Source organism: Oryx dammah, unplaced genomic scaffold (assembly GCF_014754425.2).
Source record: "Oryx dammah isolate SB20612 unplaced genomic scaffold, SCBI_Odam_1.1 HiC_scaffold_28, whole genome shotgun sequence".
In the NCBI taxonomy this organism is placed as follows: domain Eukaryota; kingdom Metazoa; phylum Chordata; class Mammalia; order Artiodactyla; family Bovidae; genus Oryx; species Oryx dammah.
Window position 1 is genome coordinate 87,070,978 of NW_024070212.1, and position 23,033 is coordinate 87,094,010.

A 23,033-nucleotide genomic window follows, 5' to 3' on the forward strand; every position below is an offset into this window, starting at 1 on the left:
GCTCAGAGATGAAACAGCATGTGCCAGGCACTGTTCAAAGTGCTTTAACTGTTTAGATTTATCTAATTTGCATGACAGTCCTGTGAGGTGGGCACTCTTATGATCCCTGTTTGGTAGAGGAAGAAATTGGGGCCCAGAGAGGTTATTCTTTGGCCCAGAGTCACACAGCTGGCAGCTTGAACCTAGACAAGCTCTAAAGCTCTGTAGCCTCTTAAAATCATTTAGCTAGAAAGGGGAAAACCAGAATTCAAAGCCTGCCTCCAGACCCTGTATTCTACTTCATAAAAATAACTCACGTGTCTGAGTGCTCAGTATGGGCCTGTTCTAAGCACTTGACTTATATGTACTTATTTGATCCACCCCACTTTCCAAGTGAGGAAACTGAAATGAAGTGACTTGCCCAAGGTCCCAAAGCTGGTAAGTTACAGAGAAAGGATTTGAACCCAGGCAGTCTGGACCGAGAGCACAGAGTCCTTATTGCCCCACTAACTGCCTGTCCTCTCAGCAGCTTACCCCAGAATCTGTTGCCCATGAATACAATCTAAGCTTTCCAGCATTCTCATTGGTGTCTGGAGTCCCAGATAAGTCTTCTGTCTGTGCAAAGTCTAGGTGTTTCTGGTCACTGGTGGCTTTCTGTTTACTTTGCCCAGCTGTTTACTCTCCAGAAACAGAAGCTGACGGCAGAACTCCCTGGGTAGACTCTTCATGGAACCGGGAGCTGCAGTCAGATTTCCTGTCACAGAGGGAAAATGAAGACCCCCAGGACATGGGCTTGGAGAGTACCGGCAGAACTGTTTCTTCTCTGTGCTGCCCTGGGATCTTTCAGTGTGCCCAGCTCCAGGTAGGTGATAGTTCCAAATGACTTCCTAATCAATAATATGATGGGGAATATAAAGCCACATCATGCTGACCCTCTCTCCTTGTCACATGCCTATTGAATAAGGAACATCTCCTGAAACAATTTACATGCATCTGATAACACCATATCAACAACTCTTCAAATTATTGTGGAACCCAGCCACCAACTTCAACAAAAGTTCTTGTAGGAAACTGACATGTTTAAAGGTATTTTATCACGCTAAGAAGAATAGGATCCTTGCTCTGTTTTCTGAGCAAAGCCTCAGCATACTTCTTTAAGCAAATGGCCTGTTATGTATGGAGAAAGAAAAGACAAATTATAGCAATGATTTTAATACGAGAGTGACCTACTCTACCTCTTCATCAGGCTAAATTTTTGCTCTCAAACCACCCCCCTCACACACACACACACACACACACACACACTCCAGATATTCACAGGAATTATGTGGTAACTGATTTATTTCATCTTTTAGGGTTATTTTTAATTGAGTGCAAAACAGGCTAAAGAAACTATCTGAGCTGAAAGCTCAAACTTAATCTGAGTGAAAGTTCAAGGTGGGACCCAGTGAAAGAAGCCCCAGTGACGTATCAGCTGGGGGATCTTCCTGGTGCAGGAGAAGCTGCTGCCCTTACAGTGAGAAGCTGAAGCTGTCTTGTGTCCCAGGCTCCTTGTGAGCCGCCCCATCAGAGGAAGGACTGTTAATGTCATTCCTCTCACTCGTCACATAAAGGCTGTGCACGCACAGCCTCTCGTGGGAGGAGCACCTGGTGCCCATTGGACGGCCCCTGGTGTCAGCTCTGCTGAGCACTCAGCCCCTACTGGGCACCACCCGAGACCAGGGCAGTGAGTTTTCACTACCCGTTGGGCACTCAATGACTGTTAGCTATTACGATACCAAGAACCTCAACTTGGTCCTGAGAAGAATGAAGCAGCCAAGGCCTTCCTTGTGTGTCTTATCAGGATCCAAGGAAATGTGTCTGGAATGGAGGGTTTAAAGGGGTCATAGCAACCCTACCCACATGTGGACCCCTGTGTGGGACCTCTCACAGGCTCTGAGGATGCTGAGATGAATAGGGCACAAAGGGGTCATGTTCTCGTGGAGAAAACCAACATGAGAGCATATCTGGGTGTACTGTTGCGAGAGAGAGTACAGGAGCAAGTGGAAAACAGGGGAAGAAGGGGCGATTGGCTTTACCAGAGTATGGAGAGGCTTCTAGAAGAGAGGACGATTGAGCTGAATATTTCTGTAGGAGTAGGTGTTTGCCAAATGGGAGAGGGTGAGGGGCATCCAGGAAGAAGCAGCAGCCTGGACAAGCACGTGGAGATGAGAGAGCCTGGCTTGTTCCTGCAGGTGCACGTCCAGGCCAAGGTGTAGTAGTAGTGTTAGTCGCTTAGTTGTGTCCGACTCTTTGTGACTTCATGGACAGTAGCCCACCAGGCTCCTCTGCCATGGGATTCTCCAGGCCAGAATACTGGAGTGGGTTGCCATGCCCTTCTCCAGAGGATCTTTCAACCCAGGGATTGAACTCAGGTCTCCCGTATTGCCAGCAGACTCTATCATTTGAGCTACCCAGGGAGCAGGCTAAGCTGAGGAGTTGCCAAAGACAGGACCGAGTCAGAGTCGGCAGGAGTCAGATCCTGGAAAGAGCTCGGAGGGGGCACCAGTACTCTGGCTAAGGACCTTGAACTTTTGCCTCAGTAGCGGGGAGCCATGGAAGGATTGACACAGTCAGACTTCCATGTTAGGAAGTTCACTTGGATGTAGGACATGAAGGGGTAAGATGAGTGTAGCTGACAGGCTGGGGAACCTTGCTGAACCCTCCAGTGACGTCATGAGATGGCTGTTGTCCCTATTCACACTATGTAGAGGAGCAAGTGGGTCCTCAGAAAGGAGGAGATTCATTCACAGCTCGTGAGTCTCAGACCCTTCACTGAATCCAGATTCAGTGCATCGGCCTCGACCTGTGATTCCCATGGAGCAGTCTTGAACATGGCATGTCTTTGAATCCCTTAGATGAAATGGAAGAATAGCCTTCAGTTCTGCAACAGAAAATGCTGAGACCTTCATATTAGCTAAGAAAGGCTACCAATTTTAGTTACTCTTATAATCAAGTCAGATGAAATACTCATTCCATCTTCATAAGACAGACCTATGTTTATTTATTGCTCCTCTGTGTAAGGCATTTAGATGTATTAGGTCTAATCCTCACAGCTATTTGAGTTAAGTGCTATCATTTACAGTTTACAGAGAAGGAAACTGAAGTTTGGAGAGAGAATGTAACTATTTCAGGATTCCTCACTTAATGCGTAACAAAATATGGATTCAAATCCATTTTTTTTTTCTGGTTCCAGAGACCCTGTATTTTTCTGCCTCTTGCTAATACATTATCCTTTCTCCACCTGCATTGTGGATCTGACTTGCTGGACTCCAAGGCCATTTCTCTATCTCTGGGCCACACATGTGCTGCCTTGAGATGTGGCTTTAAATTCCATGTCTACAACAGCAAATGACACAGAGAAGAGAAATTGAGAATCTGCCACCCAGAAGCTGCCCCTTCCAGCAAAGAGGAAGGATTTTATTTGCAAAGGAGATGCAGCTGCCTAACAAATTGTGTGTGACAAGAAAGTTGTTGTGTCAGGGCATTTCTACAGAAAGCCAAAATATATTGACATACCCCATCTATATAAGCTGATGGCTCGCAATTTACTGCTGACCTAATCCTGCCGTGCATGATGGATCCATCTTTATTTTGATCAGAGACTCCTGTTAGAAAGACTAGGAGACAAGAACTGAGTGAACTATGTCCTCAGCATTCCACACACCTCGAGGAAAGGCAGGTTCATTCTTGTCAGACTTTATGAGGGGGATACATTCCAACACCTTGTAGAAGGGTGTTTGCTGTTGCATTGTTTGCAATTGCAAAACAGTGAGAAACTGTAAATGTCCTTCAGAAAGAAAATGTTAAATGCCTATCTTATGACGGAACATTTAGATAAAAGGAAGGAACAAGATGTCTTTATGAGTCAACATATATGGGCCAGAAATGCAGTGCTTTTTAATATTTCTTTTTAAAATTTCTTTGTTTGGCTGCACTGGGTCTGAGTCGTGGCACACGGGATCTTTAGTCTTCACTGTGGCACGTAGAATCTTTTTGTCATGGGATGGTTTATGGGATCTAGTTCCCTAATTGGGGATTGAACCCGGGCCCTCTGCACTGGGAGCACAGAGCCTTAGCCACTGGGCCACCAGGGCAGTCCCCGGAAACACAATGCTGATTGACAAAAGCAAGTTATAGGATACTATGCCTCGTATGAGTGCAGCTCACAAAAGCAATGCTATATCTTGTGTCTATATGTGTGTATGTAAACATTTGAAAGCCTGGAAGGATATACACCGATTGATGACTGTAGTATCCTCTGAAGAATATGAGAGGAAAATGGATCTGGAGCTGGTGTCAACCACAGATATCAAATTTATGAGGTTATTTTTTATTAAAAAAAAAAAGACTAGAAGGAAGTATACCAAAATGTTAACAATTGCCAACCTGGGTTGTGAGTACCTGAGTGTTTATTATTTCTTTTCTGTAGTTCTCTGGGCATGTTTAATTTTTCAACATTAGAAGCATTCAGAGAATTTTGAATGACAGAGTCAAGTCAGTTGGTCAGAACACCCATCTGATTCATCTCTGTAAATTCATAGTGTGAAGGCACGTGTTACAGTAGCCATACACAGAGGTCCTGACTGCCCCTGTCTTCTGTTGGGTCCATGCTAGTCCTAGGAATTAAAGCTGCAATTGAATGCTAGCCTTGCTTGCAGGTGGCTTCCAAGTGGTCCCAGTGGTAAAGAACCCACCTGCCAATGCAGGAGACTTAAGAGATGAGGGTTTGATCCCTGGGTCAGGAAGATCCCCTGGAGGAGGGCATGGCAACCCACTCCAGTATTCTTGCCTGGAGAATCCCATGGGCAGAGGAGCCTGGTGGGTTACAGTCCACAGGGTAGCAAAGAGTGGGACACAACTGAAGAGACTTAGCATGCACACACTTGCTTTCAGATTTGCCTTTTGTAGTACTAATAAACCACACACATCTCATCCAGTGTAATTTACAAACAGACTATTTATTCAGCTGGTTTCCTCATTATGTTGCCACCTCTGAAATGAAAATTGAGTGCAAAAATTAGAGATCTGGTGGTTATAAATACTTTTTACCAAGTTCCTTCTATAAGTGATCATCTTGCCCATTAACAGGCTTTGAAATCTCAGAGAAGAACGTAATTGTGACTCTTAATAGCATGTGTGCACATTACTTATCTGCTCAGTCTCCACTGTGGCCCGAATTGGGGGGATAGTTGCTAAAAACACAATGTAGCGGTTTCTTAGTGGAAGGAAGCAGGAAGAGGATACCCTGCAGCGCTGTCAAATACATACTTAAGGCGAAGCCAAATCACAGACAGTGTTGTTTTGTCACACTTGGGCAAATTAGTAGATAAGAGCACATTCTAAACCACCCCCTGCCCCCCACTGCTGTGCAAGTCCTGCCTCAAGTAACCATTTTAAAGAACCCACCTGTGGTTTCCAGTAGTCTTTGACCTTTCATTAAACATTCAACTTTCCGAGCCAATTGATTTTTGCTGGTCTCTGGGATGGTCATGGAGATGGATTTCACTGTAGTTAATATTATCCTCTTTTTAGGACTTTTGCCAAGTGAGAATGTATTGCTAATGACCTTGTCTGGAATAATGTGCTAGTGGAGATTATGTGATGCTCTGCCTAAGGACTGAGCCTTGGACAAGCAGATGGGAGAGGCCTTGCCTGGAGATGGAGGGGACTGGTAGAGGGAATGCTGGCCCGGTTCTTTCTGGGTAGCAGATGGAAATGAATGCAGCACAGAGACTAGAGGCGAGCAGAGCTCAGCTCGGACCCCAGTGTGACCACCACGTGGCTCTTGACCATTTCCCTCATCTGTCTAGGAGGTTGCTACCTTCTAGCATTGCTGTCAGGATTAGATGAGATGGCAAGGGTGAAATATCTCATGCAGGACCTGACAAGTCCTGGATGCTCACCAAATCTTACTTCTCTTTCTTTTCTCCCTTTTTGCCTTGAAAAGAAACACAAATTACAATGAATTTTACACTGGTATACATTTTTTCAAATGGAAGAAAAATAGAAATTATACCCATCGTATTACACGTGGGGAAACTGGAGGCACCCACAGATTAAAGAACATGACCTTTCTTTCCCTGTTTTACTCAATGTCCCATGAGTGCCAGGGACTCAGCAAAAAGTGTTACCTTATTTTCTAGACAGATTCCAGGTTTCCTGTTGTCTGACTGCTCTGCAGGTGTAGCAGCACCTACCTCTCCCACCCCCCACTCACCTCTATGTACTATCTTCCCTCTAGCCTGGCAGACACTAGTCTCTCCAGGGCTTAGTCTTGGCTGGTGTCTCTCAGGAATATTTTTATCCTTTCCCGTAGCTTTTCGTGATCAGATCTGTATCTCTAGTGCAAATCTCGCTCCTGAGTTCCAGATCTACAGAGGAATTATTTATTGAGTGGCTCCACAGGCACCTGGAACTCAGCATGCCCCAACTCCATCTTCCACAACAAATTCCTTTGCTCCTGCTTTCCCCACCCACCCAACCACACACCCAAACTAGAAACCAGCATCATCCTAGGCCCTTTTCTCTCTCTAATCCACACCCCATCCAGTTACCCATCACTCTGTCCATTCCCCCTGAAAAACATCTCGTATGTCTGTCTCCCCCACTCTCTATCCCCTGGATGCCAGAGTGGTTCAGGCTCACACCACTCATTGGTACCATTGCGTGAGCCTCCTATCGGCTTATCCTGCCTCTGGGCTTTCCCCGCCTCCATTTAGCTTCCACGCTGCAGCCACAGTGATGTCCTAAAGCTCAACTCAGACCATCCATCCTGCATGCTTAAAAACCCTGCCTCCTTGGTAAAGTCCGGAAGAGCTAAGGAAGGAGACATGTTTGTCTTCTCTCGTCCTAAGACAAACTGTGAGTCCCAGAGCCGAGGCTGTGTCTTACATTTCTGTGTCCTCTTGAGCACAGTATCCTGAAAATGATTCATTCTCAGAAAAAGTTTCATAGACTCATAACATGAGAGGGTGACTTAAAGACCACCTAGTCCAAACTTCTCCTTTTCCAGGGGATAAAACAGAGGCCCTAAGATGGGGGGGCGCGCCCCCCGGTACTGCATGAGGTCATACATCTAGCTGTGGTTGTAATCCCTGTATATCTCAAGCACTTTAGACCTTATAAAGTGCTTTCACATATACTTTCTTATTTAATCCTTCAAATAGCCTTATGAGGTATGTTCTCTCATTATATAGGTGAGAAAAATGAAGCACACAGGGGCTGAAAAACCAAACCAAGATCACCCAGCTGCTGATGGACGATCTTCTGTTCAGAGTTCAATACTCTTTTGACTGTAGCTAGCCATAATCTGAGGCAATAACTGAGGGTTCCATAAATATTGCTGAATGAGTTAACCGATACTTGACTGATAAACTAATGTTCTGTCCTTAGTCCCTCAGTCGTGTGCAACTCTTTGAGACCCCATGGACTGTATGTAGCCTGCCAAGCTCCTCTGTCCATGGAATTCTCCAGGCAAGAATACTGGAGTGGGTTGCCATGCCCTTCTCCAGGGGATCTTCCCAACCCAGAGATTGAACCCAGGTCTCCCACATTGCAGGCAGATTCTTTACCACTGAGCCACCAGGGAAGCTAGCCTTGCATAAATGACCAAATACATATTTATTGAATGGAGGATAGGCAGTGGAATGTAGACTTAATTACCTTCTGATACTTCACTCTCTTCTCTGTGATGACCTTTAGAGGTGAAAGGCCACCCTCTCTTGGGTCAAACGCAGTCAATGAGAGCCTTGCCAAGACTAGACAGACGCGGAGTGTGGATGTCACGCCGTTGCCTATTGATTGCGAGCTGTCCAGCTGGTCCTCCTGGACCACATGTGATCCCTGTCAGAAGAAAAGGGTAGGTACCCAGATCTTGGGAGACCTCTAAGCTTCCAGGAGCCCTATCCCTCAGCAAGATCAGTTAATGCACTACTGACAGTAACTGATCATAGTAGGAGTTTGATAAATGTTGGCTGATTTAATGAATGAATTTTATTCCTCTGAGCTTCCAAGGGGCAGTCAGATCCTGCCTTTGATCCTTCAGGTTTGTTTTGAAGCATATCTGTCCTTTCTCCCATTAGCAGCTTCCTAATTAGACTTCCTGCCTCCAGCCTTATTCTTTCAATCCATCTTTCATGGGGCAGCCAGGGGAGCCATTGAAAATGAAAGTCTGGTTGGTCTTTCCCCTGCTTGAACATCCAAAGCCTACACATGGCCCTTAGGATCAAGTCCAGACTCATGGTCTTCAAGGCCCCCACACCTTAGATAGACCTGGCCCACATCTTCACAGAACATCCCTCATGCCAGCGCACAGAACACATGTGTTTTTCTGACCATTTCATACTCTGTTCTCAGGCTGAAATGTCCTTCCCACTTCCTTCACTGACTAACACCTACTCATGATTTGAAACTTTGCTTAGGGGCCGCCTCTTTTGAGAAGCCTTCCTTGAGTTCTCAGCACCCCTTGCCCTTAGCCAGACACTCCTTTATGAACTGCAACAGCTCCTTATTCCTGCTGTGTCCTAACACTCATCATTTACTTTTATTTGCCTTTCCATTAAACTGCAAGCACCTAAAAACTTATTCAATTCTGTGTCTTTGGTGTATAGGCCAATGTTTAACATGTTTGAGGTGCTCCATAAATATGTGTTTGATCTCGTTACATTTCCTGAAATCTCCGTAAGGGAGGATAATTGTTACCTTTTCTATTAGGCAGATAGATCAACAGAGACCCAGAGCAGGTGAGTGAATTCTTGGATTCACTTAGTAGTAAAGACAGATCTTGAACTTGGGCCATCGGCTTCTTGTCTAGCCAGTTCAATAGTCAAAACACACAGTCTCTGTGGTATTTGTTCTTTGCACTTTCTTGTCACAGAAAGGCTGATGCAGGATCCAGGTCTAAGAATAGCACATTTGTCAGAGAATAGAGAACAGTTCTCACTTTCCCCAGCTCCTTGGGAAACCAAAGCAGCCATGAGCTAAGACCCTAAAGAGGCAGTGGAATAGGCCCAAGACAATTACACACTTAATTGCATCAATGTGGAGAGCCAAGCAGATACATTCAGTTCCCAAAGCAGGCTTTATTGCTGACGTGATTAACATTGATCCAGTTATTTGGATAATTGCTTCATCTGCACCATAAACCAGGAAGACCCAGTGTGAGCCATCCATCCATCCACTCATCCAGTCAGAGCTCTACACGCAGACTTTGCTATGCATGTTCCCTCAGTTGGACATCATGTCTGTGGGGTCAGTGGCTGGGAGTTCAACATCATTTTTTTCAACAGGGATTGAGAGATGTCTTTCCTTTATCATCTCCACAGTCCTCAAACGCATTTTGTCTCTGGTGCCTGGTGCTAGCCTTCTGGTATCTTCTTTGCAGACCTTATCCCTGTCCTGCCAGCCTCCGCATTCTAGGAAGAAAGACGCTCTAGAAATGCAAAGAGCAGAGGTGGATGGTTGTCTATATTTCTTTTCTGGATTTCCGGATGCCACGCACATAATAACTGTGGCTGTTAACGTGTCAGTCTTCAGAGGGACTGCTATCAGGTCTGCTCCCCTTAGTAAGTAAGTAAGTGAAGTCGCTTAGTCGTGTCCAACTCTTTGCGACCCCATGGACTGTAGCGTACCAGGCTCCTCTGTCCATGGGATTTTCCAGGCAATAGTACTGGAGTGGATTGCCATTTCCTTCTCCAGAGGATCTTCCTGACCCAGGGATCAAACCCGGGTCTCCCGCATTGTAGACAGACACTTTACCATCTGAGCCACCAGGGAAGTCCAAAATCTTGACTGCAGCTAGCATTTGGAAGTCACCCACATCTGATCATTTCCTTCCCCTGCAGTGGCCTCTCATTGCACCATGAAGTACTAAATGCAACCTTATTAGGGCCCAGGAGGGCCTGCCTTAGCTGCTCCTGGCTCCGTGTCCCTCGGTCTCTTCTCACTCTCCCTCTAACTCTTCTCTCCAGCCAGGATGGATTTCTTGTTTCCTGGAATAAGGCACATGCTCTCTAGCCTCTCGGGTCTGGCACAACAATTCCCTCCATCCGGATTGCCCTTCTCTCCCCTCCTCATGCCAGCATTCCACGCTTGCCTGGCGTGTCTCCTCACTCTTCGGGGCTCAGCTCAGATGCGCTTCTGTGTCTCCTAAGTCTGCGCCGAGGCCTCCCCTCTGTGTTTATGAGCACTCTGTCCTGACCCCGCCGCGGCTCCCCTCTTGCTGGGTTGCCACTGCCTGTGCTTGCCATCATGACCACCACCAGCAGCTGTGACCTCCTTGAAGACAGTCCACAGGACATGATTAGGATCAAACACAAACAAGCGTCAAAAGCACCCAGGGTTTTCCAGCATTGTGTAGCTGAATCAATATTTTGGAAATCCAGTCAATATTTCTGAAATAAGCAAACAGGAAAGTAGAGACAGAGAAATATTTACTGCTAAAATTATTAATCATTCAAAAGAAAAGTAAGCAGAAGAAATTGAATGCCTATTCTGTACCAGACAACATAATGAGATTTCATATATAATTGAAACTACATAGCTGTACATAATTATCCCCGTTTTACAGATTAGTAAGTTGAGATCACAGTGCTTAAGTAACTTACCCAGTATCACATAACTAGAAAGTAACAGAGTCAGTGGCTCCAAAGTGGATACTTCTGCCTTTTAAGCTACTTAGTAAATGAGAATACTTGAATCAAGCCATTGGATTAATCAAGCTGAAAGACTGAACTGGCCCCATCAATTCACTTACTACCTTTGACTCGAAAGTCCATGCTTTCCCCACATTCAACAAACCTGTATTGATCACTGTGATACAGAGATTGAAGATAAAGTCCCTGCCCTCAGAGAGTTCCCAGGCTATTTGAAATAGGCAATCAGCCAGTGGCAATATAGATCTTTAAGTGTGCCCTCTGCTCCCCATGTCCCTGAGGCTCTGGCTTTGTCTCACCTTGCTCCTCTCTGCTATAGTACAGACATGCCTACTTGATCCGGCCCTCTCAGTTCCATGGGGAACCATGCAGCTTCTCCGACAAGGAAGTTGAAGACTGTGTTTCTAACAGACCATGCAGAAGTCAAGTGCGATGTGAAGGCTTTGTGTGTGCGCAGACAGGTATAAAGGGACACAGCAGTGGGAAGGGATGGGTATCAAGCGAGGTGATGGCATGTGATGATGGGAGCTCAAGATCAAAGTCCTGTGTCAGGCCAGGAGGCCTCCTTGTCCTCCTTGACCTCTTTTTACACATATTATTTCATAAAAACAACCTTACCATGTAGGTGTTAATATTACCCCCATTTTACTAATTGAGAAATTGAGACTTGGAGAAGTTACTCACCCACAACACTTAAGAGGTAAGTGGAGGAGATACAATTAGGCATTTGGAAATGCAAATTACATTCACTGACATTAAGGACACCAAAATTCTGTGTGCTGGAATCAGAAATCCTAAGTCAAATTTTATTTTGACTTTGTAATTTAGAAGAAGTCATTTGAACCTTTCTTCATGTTGGTTGTCTACACAGAAAGTCAGAAGTGATATTAATACCTTATAAGTTTGCTATAAGCATCAAGTAACACAGTGGGTATAAGAGGTCCTTACAGACCATGAGCTCTGCTGGCTTTCTCAGAGGTTTGGGGCTAAATACAATGTAGCCACACTCTGCAACAGTTCAAACAGGTGGTAGCATCATTTGTCTCTGAAAACTTTGGTGAGATAGTCCCTGCATTTCTCTATCACCAAGTTTAAGCATACCCCTAATGCATGAGATAGTCTTTGAAATATTTTTGATTCAAAGAAGGAAGGAAAAAAGGAAGGACTGATGGATGGGCAGACAGAGGGAAGGAAGGAAGGAGCACACAATGAATTATTTTGAGCTGCAGAACTCAGTAAACACTTTCTTTTCAATTAATTCCTTTAACTAATTCAAGAAAACCTGACTCTTTTTCTCGAAGGCTCCAGCAAAAATGAGAGTATTTTGACCCAGATTACCTAGATGCAACTTATAACTCTCTACATTTGCCACAACTTTGTGAACTGTGCTTTAGTATCTTTACAGAAAGAATTAGGGATTCTTAGAGCAATTTCTAGGCATTATTGCAAACGCAGAGCTCCATCTAGTAAATCTGAAAGATGTTTACATGTATCCATGGACTCATTATGACTGGTGTTCCATGATTCTGACCAAAGCCAATAATGGTTATTCAGGCCAGCTTTAGTTTAAATGTCTTGTAACAAACATTTGAAGACCAGATTGTTACTTTTCTGCCTTTAATACCCAAAGAACATTGGTTTAAAATGAACAGACATGCTTCAGTAAAAATGGCCACCTGTTTTATGGGCTTTACACCCAAAAGATATGCAAATAAGAAAGGAAGTCAAATCAATGGGGAAAAGAGTTTCAAGGAAGTGGAGGTGCCTCAAATAACTTTAAATATACAGTCTAAATATTTTTAATATCTACTAGTCTGGATGGCTCTGATGTTGAAGGCAGTGCCATTTAATGGGGTGAGTTTGTGTGAAAGCTACAGCTTCCAATCCTCCTGCCAGTACTTACCAGCAGTGTGCATTTGGACCGTCAAAGCACTAATAATAGTAATAACAACACTTATCCAGCTCTTACCATGAGTCGGTACTGTTGCATTTATTTGTTTGAATCCCCAGCGACCTTTGGGAGTAAGTATGATGGTGTCCCTACTTTACAGATGAGTACATTGAGACAGGGAGTCAGGAAACTCCTGCAAGGTGCCACAGCAGGTACTGTTGCAGGACCCTCTGAACCCACCTCCTCTCTCCAGTCCCAAGCAGAGGAGTCCAGCCTTCCTTCCGGTCTGTGTGGCAAATCTGCCCTCAAGAGCATTCAGAAATACAACACTGGCTTCTGGCGGGGAGTAAACAGTGAATTCCATGACCACTCACCCCCCAAGTATATGAGGACTAATGCAAACAGAGCTGTAAAGTTGCAGCCAAGAATCTGGGTCATGGTGGGTCTCAAGCCATGTGAACCCCCCCACCCCATCCTGCCTCGACCTGTGGGTAACCCCATTTCTCCTTCCCAGGGAGGTGCATAAACCGAAGACTTCTTTGCAATGGGGACAATGACTGTGGAGACCAGTCAGATGAGGCGAACTGTAGAAAGATATATAAAAAATGTCAGCAGGAAATGGAGCAATACTGGGCCATTGGCAGGCTGGCCAGTGGGTAAGTTACCTTCTTTCTGTTGTGGAGTGGGAAGAACATATAAGTAAATGTGATCTGGAGAAGAGAGGGAGGGAACGGTAGACAGAGTAGCTCCTCTGTTCCTTTCTGGAAAAGGCTGGTGTGTTAGCAGATGCTCGCAGCTGCTTCGTGATGACAGACCTGGAGGCTCTGGGAGCACGTGCCGTGGCCAGATGGACCAGATGTGACTGCAGGGAGGGAGCACTGAAGAGAGAGCTGTGGTGGGGGGGGTGCCATAGCAGCCCCACACGAGGGCTGAGGGAAGGGTTATTTGATGGCGGCTCTGTGACCATGTCAGTTACTTTCTAAGCATTACCTTTGAATGCTATTGACAACCGCCAGGGAGCTTTATCTGTTTCTCTATCCCGAGGCCTCAGCAGAGAGGCTGGCTCAGAGCAAAGGCCACTAAGTGACTGGCCAGTGCAGGAGTGCATTTCCAGCGTGGCTCTGCCGGCAGCCTGTGTGCAGTTAGTCTGGGGGCTCTCAGTTGGTTAAATCCTCCAGGGAGGTGAGAGATCAAAAGGGCTGACTGGCCTGGCACTCAGCCTCCTTTCTTGCTGCGCTGTGCAGCCTCTCAGCCTCCAGGGGAAAAGTCAGGGCCTCCCCTCACAAATCAGCGTATGTGACATAGTGTGGGAAGCAGAGAGGCCGTGGATGGCATTCTCCTTCTTCCTAAGCAAACATCAGCTCTCCATCCTGAAAGGTTGCTGTTAGAGACACAGCCTCCTCATGTGGGAAAGACCTCCTCCCAGGACGGCCTCAGACACTAGTGATGGTAAGCCCTATCTCCTTGATGAGGAAACTGAGGTCTGGGAAGTTAGAGCTCCTGGGGGTTCACAGGTCAAAGAGGGTGACAGAGTGGGCAGACAGAGCCAGCAGCAGAAGCCAGCTGGACCCTGCAAGAGGGGCAGAAGGACGGCTTTGTGCCTTAGTTTTGTCATTTGTAGACAGAAGTCAGTCATACCCTTCTTTTCAGGTCTGTGAGGGATAAATAAGCTAATGCCGTGGTAATAAACTAACACATGAGAGGCAAGATACATGGTGGGGAGAAAGCGGACTCTGCTCTTGACTAGACTTAGATGCTCAGACTTTGAGTCCTGGCCCCACCAGCTGCTAGGCAGGTCAGTTGCCCTCTCTGTGTCTTACTTTCTTCATCTGGTAAATGAGTATAGTAGTAATACCTATGGATTCATTGAACCAACATGTGTAAATGATTATTATGGTATTAAAGAAAATCAATGAATATACATTATTATGCTACATGAAACCCTATCACAGGAAAGACAGCCTGAAATGATTCTGGTAGGAGCAGAGCAGACCAATAGGCAGAAGCTGAAAGGAGACAGAACTCCTTTTAACAAAAGAAACAGAGCTGTCAGTCATAGTCAAAGTAGGTCAGGAAATGGAGGCTTGCCTTAGGAGGTGGTCAGAAAATAATGTTGAGGTAGAGATGAGATTTTCATCCTTTCTAAACGGACATAATGACATCTACTACTCAGGGCTTTGAGGACACTACATAAGGTGATGTCCTGAGCCATCCATGACTGTGCCTGTTTCCAGTTAGAAACTCAGTAAATTGGAATTAATTTAGTGTCTTGTGATGGGAAGCATACAGAAATTTAAAGGGAAACCACCATCTCTAAGGAGCACAGAATCTTGGGGAGATGACAGACACGTAAATAATAATAAGCCTTTATCGCAGACCAAGCCATGTTCTAAGAACTTAGTAAATATGGATACATGTAATCCTCACAGGCACTCCAAGAGATAGAATTTTCTTTGTTCTCATTTTATAGATAAGGAGACCTAGGTACAGAGGCTAACTGCTATGCCTGAGGTTACATAACTCGTGAATGCCAGCACATTGGCTCATCACCTCCCATGTAGACTATTCTTCTAAGGTAACTACAGTAGGTGCAGAACAATAAATGTGTGAATGGGGCAAGCATGGGATCTAGTAAAGGCCTCTACCGTAGCTTAGTTCAGTTCAGTTCAGTTCAGTCGCTCAGTTGTGTCCAACTCTTTGCGACCCCATGAATCACAGCACACCAGGCCTCCCTGTCCATCACCAACTCCCGGAGTTCACTCAAACTCGTGTCCATCGAGTCGGTGATGCCATCCAGCCATCTCATCCTGTCATCCCCTTCTCCTTCTACCCCTAATCCCTCCCAGCATCAGAGTCTTTTCCAATGAGTCAAACTCTTCGCATGAGGTGGCCAAAACTGATGCTGAGTTTCAGCTTCAGCATCAGTCCTTCCAATGAACACCCAGGACTGATCTCTTTTAGAATGGACTGGTTGGATCTCCTTGAAGCTCAGTATAACAAAAGAACTTAGTCTAGAAAGATGAGTAAGAGATAAAGCAGTGAGTATGGCTTCCCTGGCAGCTCAGTGGTAAAGAATCCTCCTGCCAATGCAGGGAGAATCAGGTTCGATCCCTGGGTCAGGAAGATCTGGAGGAGGGCATGGTAACCCACTCCAGTATTCTTGCCCAATAAATCCCATGGTCAGAGGAGCCTGGTGGTATACAGTCCTTGGGGTCACAAAGAGTCGGACACAACTGAGCAACTAAGCAAGTGATGAGTGGCTGGAAGGGTATTTAGGCATAGGGAACAGCCCTTACCAAGAAGAGAAGGAGCAAAACAGACTGGAGGGAGACCACCTCTGTGTAATAGGGGACTGGCTTTGCGGTTGTGGCTGGAAGTGGCAGGGGATAAAGCCACAACAGATACTGAGGGCCATGTGTGCTGTGCCCAGGAATTTGGGTGTCCTTTAGCAGGTCCACCAGTTGGGATTATATCCTCACCTCACCCCCTTTTCTGCCTCTTCCCTGCAGGATTAATTTGTTCACAAACAACTTGGAGGGCCCAGTTCTAGATCATAGATATTACGCCGGTGTGTGCTCCCCACATTACATTCTCAACACGAGGTTTCGGAAGCCATACAACGTGGAGAACTTCATTCCACAGGTATGTGCCAGCCAGGAAGCCACTACAGGGCCATGGCAGGGACACTGGCAGAGGAGCCAGAAGCATGGGTCCGGACCTGGTCAGCAGTCCCCTGCTGGGCCAGCTCAGACGCATCGCCTTTTCTCTCTGAGCTTCAATTCTTCATAGGTAAAATGGGTGGTGGCTTCCTCCAGACACAGCGGTGAGGGCAACCTACGATGTATAGTAGAGGCAGTGCAGATATGTGGTAGCATAATTATACCAACGACAATATCAAAAACTGCCATAAAGAGACAAGCACAGCTTAGGATTTAGAGTCTCAGATGACTTTGCAACTTACCATCTATGTCATCTTATATACCCTGAGCCTCCATTTTCCTATCTTTAAATTGGGATTTTAAAGGTTCTACCTGCATAGAGGGGATAAGTGAGTGTAAATGCTTAGCACACACAATACCTGGTTTAATTGTGAGCCTCAGGAAGTGTTAACTGTTGTTTTAAAATGAAAAAAGGCTATTTTTGCTTTCTGATTTATAACTGGTAGCTTCACTTTCACATTTGGATCAAAGGCAAATACAGACACTGTAGGTCCTTTATTTTTCCTTTGATAAATTTCATAGACTTTCATATATAAACAGTGGTATCACAGCTGGGACTTGCTAGCTAGACTTCCAGAGTTCATCCAGACGTTGTGTGTGTGTGTGTGTGCTAGTTGCTTAGTTGTGTCCCACTCTTTTGCGACCCTATGAACTATAGCCTGCCAGGCTCCTCTGTCCATGGAATTCTCCAGGCAAGAATACTGGAGTGGGTTGCCATTCCCTTCTTCAGGGGAACTTCTGACCCAGGGATCGAACCTGGGTCTCCTGCATTGCAGGCGGATCCTTTATCGTCTGAGCCCTGAAGAATTATATCGGTCGGGTAGGAAGTGACCCAAGCAACTTAACCTCGTGACTGGAATCACTGGTCAGTCAATGATTTGCATGAACGTAGTCAGTTGAGTGGCAAAAATGTAGATATCCCAGATGGTGGGTGATACTGGAGACATCACGACAGACATGCAAGAATCCTAGCATCCAGAGACAGCCGGACAACAGGAATCAACTTCTCTTATTATCAAATCCTTGCCTATTAGAATCAGGCATTGTTCTAAGCATTTCTGTAAGTTATAAAATGTTCTACCAAGATAAGCCTGTGTTATTAAAACAGAGACGTAAAAGCAATCTCACAGGGAGTGGGGTTCAGAGTAGACGATGTCACTGCATAATGCATATATAAGACAGGGGGAAGAGCTGGGTGCCAGGCCTCGCTGTACCCCAGGACCCCGTTGTACTTTAGGCTAAATTCTTGCTCTGTCCTGGACCTGTTTCCTCATCTGTAAAATGAGAGGACTGGACTGGATGACCAGGTTGACAGTTTTCATGTCTAAAATTATGCAGTCCTAGGATTTCCCTGGTGGTCCAAAGGCTAAAACTCTTGCATTTCCAATGTAGGAGGCCTGGGTTCAATCCCTGGTCAGGGAACTAGACCACATAAGCTGCAACTAAGACCTGGTGCAGCCAAATAAATACATAAATAAATAAAAATTTTAAAATAAAATAAAAGGGTATAGTCCTGAATGTTAAGCTGCTACCTCTCCTTTCTCTTCCTTCCTGGTCCCCTTCACACTCCCACGCAGATATTGGCTAAAAATTACAAAATTAGTCTTGGGACAGATACACCCTCCCCCATGTTGACCAGCACCATCCCTCTGGCCTCCACTTTTTTTTTGGTATCTCTATTTTTTAATATAAATTTATTTATTTTAATTGAAGGCTAATTACTTTACCATATTATAGTGGTTTTGCCATACATGGCCTCCACTTTCAAAGGAGAATCTCAGAGCAGACGTTTCTCTCCTCCTGGTAACCCAGGCCGGCTAAGTATCTCGGGGTCTCCTCTCTCTGTAACTGTTTTTGGAGCACGTGGCAGGCACTGTGCAGTGTTTTACCCACATAGACTCAACCCCCAGAACAAGCCCCACTGGCAGGAACTGTTACTGTTTCCATTTTATACAGGAAGAAAAGAGAGGTTAAGCCCAAAGTCCAGGGTTACCCAGTGAGAAAATGGTGCACTCCACCTCAGGCGTCTCACTCCAGACCATGTTTTTGGAATCACATCTGCTTTTCTTCCTCAGAAACTGAGGTGTTATGGGGGACTGCAAGCATCCGGAAGCCAGTGGGATGGGGATGGAGACAATTTGGGGCTGGTCACTTGGGGGCCACCGAGGCAGCACCCTAGATATTTCCCTGTGCACAGCACCACGAGCACCAATTTTCAAGCAAACAGCTCCTCTAAGTTCACAAAGGCTTTCTGCTGTTCTGTCCCTTCATCTTCCCACCCCCATGCCGTATCCCAAGACCTTTCACCAGCCCCTCATGAGCTGTCACTGAGCTCCTCCTCTGCACCGGTTTGCCTCTGACCCCAAATCCATCCCTTCCAACCCAACCGCTATTCTGTCCTGAGTTTCCTGGTGCTCAGCCACTTCCTCTATTGGCTTTTCAGCAAGTCATCCCAAAGCCCCAGTATCTGGATGCCAGCCCACTCTCTCCTGAGCCCCTTGGCTTCTCTCTCTTGTATCTTCTGGTCCAACCACACTCGCATTTTCAACCCCCTGCAGTTTCTGGCCCCACCCTGCCCTCTTCTACCTTCACATTTCTGCCTGCACCCAAGTCCACAGCCTAGAATGTTCTCCTGCATTTCTGCCCATTGAAACCCAAATCAAGCACCCACCTCTGAGTGTCAGCTCACCGTGTTGGGCTCATCTGTTTCTCCTGCTGGATCAAGAGCCCTGGGGGTGGAGATATGGGTGCCTCTGAGATTTTTGCACCCAATGTACTTAGTTTAGCACCTGCAACATATTAAGAATATGGTGTGTGCCTGTTGAGTTGAATTGAACTGATGTGAGTCAAATGACATACGGAACATTCATTTTTTTCTTCCTTCAGACCCGAGGCAAATCTGAATTTACGTTGACAGAATATGAATCGTACTCAGATTTCGAACATAATGTCACAGGGACGGCAATTAGCAAGTCTAGTTTCAGCTTGGGTTTCAAAATTTCTGGAATATTTGAACTTGGCTATAGCAGCACGAGTAATATTGGCCAACATTTTATTAGCAGGATCAAACGATTCTCTCATACGGTAGGTACCCTTTGCTTGCTTTTCCATTCCTATGTATTCATTTGAATTTTCATATCCATGGATGTCTATATACTGTATTGCTGTTAGTCCTGACAACCAATTATATTTGTTACATTGAAAAGCTTTTCACAAAAAATACCTTGGTCTTATATTAACTTTACTTTTCAGAAAGACCAGCCAGTGGTGGCCTTCTATAATTATTTACTTTACTTTTTTAAAAGGAGTCCGTCAAGGCTGTATATTGTCACCCTGCTTATTTAACTTATATGCAGAGTACATCATGAGAAATGCTGGGCTGGAAGAAACACAAGCTGGAATCAAGATTGCCGGGAGAAATATCAATAACCTCAGATATGCAGATGACACCACCCTCATGGCAGAAAGTGAAGAGGAACTAAAAAGCCTCTTGATGAAAGTGAAAGAGGAGAGTGAAAAAGTTGGCTTAAAGCTCAACATTCAGAAAACGAAGATCATGGCATCTGGTCCCATCACTTCATGGGAAATAGATGGGGAAACAGTGGAAACAGTGTCAGACTTTATTTTGGGGGGCTCCAAAATCACTGCAGATGATGACTGCAGCCATGAAATTAAAAGATGCTTACTCCTTGGAAGAAAAGTTATGACCAACCTAGATAGTATATTCAAAAGCGAAGACATTGCTTTGCTGACTAAGGTCCGTCTAGTCAAGGCTATGGTTTTTCCTGTGGTCATGTATAGATTTGAGAATTGGACTGTGAAGAAGGCTGAGCACCAAAGAATTGATGCTTTTGAACTGTGGTGTTGGAGAAGACTCTTGAGAGTCCCTTGGACTGCAAGGATATCCAACCAGTCCATCCTAAAGGAGATCAGCCCTGGGTGTTCTTTGGAAGGAATGATGCTAAAGCTGAAACTCCAGTACTTTGGCCACCTCATGATGGGAGGGATTGTGGGCAGGAGGAGAAGGGGACAACAGAGGATGAGATAGCTGGATGGCATCACTGACTCAATGGACTTGAGTTTGAGTGAACTCTGGGAGATGGTGATGGACAGGAAGGCCTGGCGTGCTGTGATTCATGGGGTTGCAAGGAGTCGGACACAACTGAGCAACTGAACTGAAATGTTTATTTTTAAATTGTTTTAATTTTATTGGAGTACAGTTGATTCACAATGTGCTAATTTCTGTTGCAGCCAAGTGATTCAGTTATACATATATATACATTCTTTCCCATTATGGTTTGTCATAGGATATCGAATATAGTTCTCTGTGTACTCTCATTTTCTTTTCTTATTTTTTTTACTCTTATTTACTAATAAACTTTTCACTTGGTTTTTATTAAACTAAGGAGCATAGTTTTGCCAAAACTAAATTATTTCTGGAGACTTCGACTCCCAGCTACTTGACTTCTATTCTAAACCTTCAGCTGAAATTCCTTTCCAGAATGTTATCCAAGACCTCATCTCCAACTTCTTGGAGCTGTTGATGGAGTCACATTCCTATTCCCATGGCTGCTTTCTGCTCCTTATCAGTTAGTTTTCTTCCTGGTTTCTAACAGCCCCACTTGTTCTCTATTTAATTTTTGTTCATCTTTTCTTCTTCCTCTATAGCCACCCACCCCAAGTGTCCTTTTCTACTCACCCTGCTCCTCTACCAGGGCCTTTACCACCAGTTCTGCCCTTTCTGGGAAGCTCAGACCTGCACCACACTCTCTTCTGGGTATCATTACCCAGATGCCTTGTGGACACTCCAAAGCAAGTTCCTCTTCCCAAGCTCTCTATGTTAAATAGCATTCTTTTCCTTCTGCCTTTCCAGGCTAAGAATATCTGAGTCGTATTTGGTTCTCTTTTCTCTTTATTCCCACGTGTGGCTTGTGGCTTGTGCTAAGTCACTTCAGTCGTGTCTGACTCTTTGCGATCCTATGGACCATAGCCCGCCAGCCTCCTCTGTCCATGGGATTCTCCAGGCAAGAATACTGGTGGATTGCCATACCCTCCACCAGGGGATCTTTCTGATCCAGGGATTGAACCCATGTCTCTATGTCTCCTGCAGTGACAGGCAGTTTCTTTACCACTAGCGCCACCTGGGAAGCCCACCAGATCTTTCACTCATCAATATTTCTTCATTTTTTAAATTGAAGTCTAGTTGATTTACAATGTTGTATTAATTTCTGCTCTAGCAAAAAGTGGTTCAGGGGTGTATATATATACATATATATATTAAATTTCACATGTAAGTGATATTCTATGGTACTTGCCTTTCTCTGTTTGACTTACTTCACTTAGTATGACAGTCTCTAGGCTCAACCATGTTGCTGCAAATGGCGTTATTTTGTTCTCTTTCTGGCTGAAGCAGCCCATTGTATATGTGCAATGTCTTCTCTGTCCATTTATCTGTTGATGGACATTAGGTTGTTTCCACGTCTTGGTGGTGGTGGTTTAGTCACTACGTCATATCAGACACTCTTGTAACCCCATGGACTATAGCCCACCAGACTCCTCTGTCCGTGGGATTACCCAAGCAAGAATACTAGAGTGAATTGCTGTTTCCTTCTCCAGGGGATCATTCTGACCCAGGAATCGAACCTGGGTCTTCTGCATTGCAGGCAGATTCTTTACTAAGTTATGGCTATCCAATATTTCTTAATCAAACTCTGATCACATCTTCACTAGCCTAGGCCCTTTCACCTCTGGCTCCAGCCCTCCTAATGAGACTCCTGTCTTTCAATTTGCCCCTTCAAATGGATGTGCTGCCAGAAAAATGCTTTTCTGATACTAACCTGATCATATCACCTGTTTCCTGTTGCCTCTAAGGTGAAGGTCAAAGCGCATGACTTAATGGAAGGGGAGCAGTTGGAATGGGAAGTAAGGTGACAAGAGGCCTTGGATTCCAGAAAGGACTAGGTGTATTTATTCCCTGGTCACTGAGAGTTTGCCACATGGCGTGATGTTGTAGAAAACTAATCTGAGAGGAACATGGAGGAAATTAAAAGTCTCAGTGATTTATGTGAGAAAAAAGGAATGGTGAGGGGCTTAAGTTCTGCTGCCAAATTGCCAACCAGCAGAAAATGAGCCATAACCATGAATTAGACTGTAATCGTCCCTGCTTGTTTTTCTTCATCTTCTTGGCTGTGAGCAGCTTGGGCACAGAGGCTGTTTCTTCCATCTTTAGGTTCAGGATGGCACTTGGTAAGTGGTGCTCAAGACTGAAATATAGTGATGAAGGACAGGACTGATTATAAAGGAACTTGTCTTATTAGGAGGGAAAGAGAGGGGTACCATCCTTGTCTCCTTTTCTTTCTCCGTCTCTCTCCCCTTCCCTCCCAGCTCCCTAATTTAAACAGCCAGTTACATAATGTTACTTCATGCTAGGTACTAATCTAGGTACTTGGAACCTAGAGACAAGTATAGCACAGTTCTTGCCTTCAAGTTCACAGTCTGGTGGGAGCACAAACATGTGCTCAGATAATGGTCCTGATTTTGACATCAGTTGTAATGCAGCAAGTGTATGTGTGTGCACTAAGTCGCTTCAGTTGTGTCTGACTCTTTGCAGCTCCATGGATTGTAGCCCACCAGCCTCCTCTGTTCATGATATTCTCCAGGCAAGAATACTGGAGTGGGTTGCCATGCCCTCCTTCAGGGGATCTTCCCGACCCAGGGATTGAACCCATGTCTCCTGTGGCTCCTGCATTG

The 23,033-nt window shown here is 45.2% G+C and overlaps 1 protein-coding gene across 1 annotated transcript in view; it reads left to right on the plus strand.

Moving 5' to 3' along the window:
• The first annotated feature begins 663 nt into the window (after window positions 1–663).
• Window positions 664–23,033, plus strand: part of C8B (complement C8 beta chain) — a 45,226-nt gene continuing 22,856 nt past the window's right edge. Inside the window, exons 1-6 of the mRNA XM_040231050.1 lie at window positions 664–841; window positions 7,723–7,879; window positions 10,993–11,134; window positions 13,079–13,220; window positions 16,074–16,206; window positions 19,170–19,367. Coding sequence (XP_040086984.1) covers window positions 750–841; window positions 7,723–7,879; window positions 10,993–11,134; window positions 13,079–13,220; window positions 16,074–16,206; window positions 19,170–19,367 — 864 coding nt within the window. The 5' untranslated portion in view covers window positions 664–749. The remainder of the gene's footprint in view (window positions 842–7,722; window positions 7,880–10,992; window positions 11,135–13,078; window positions 13,221–16,073; window positions 16,207–19,169; window positions 19,368–23,033) is intronic.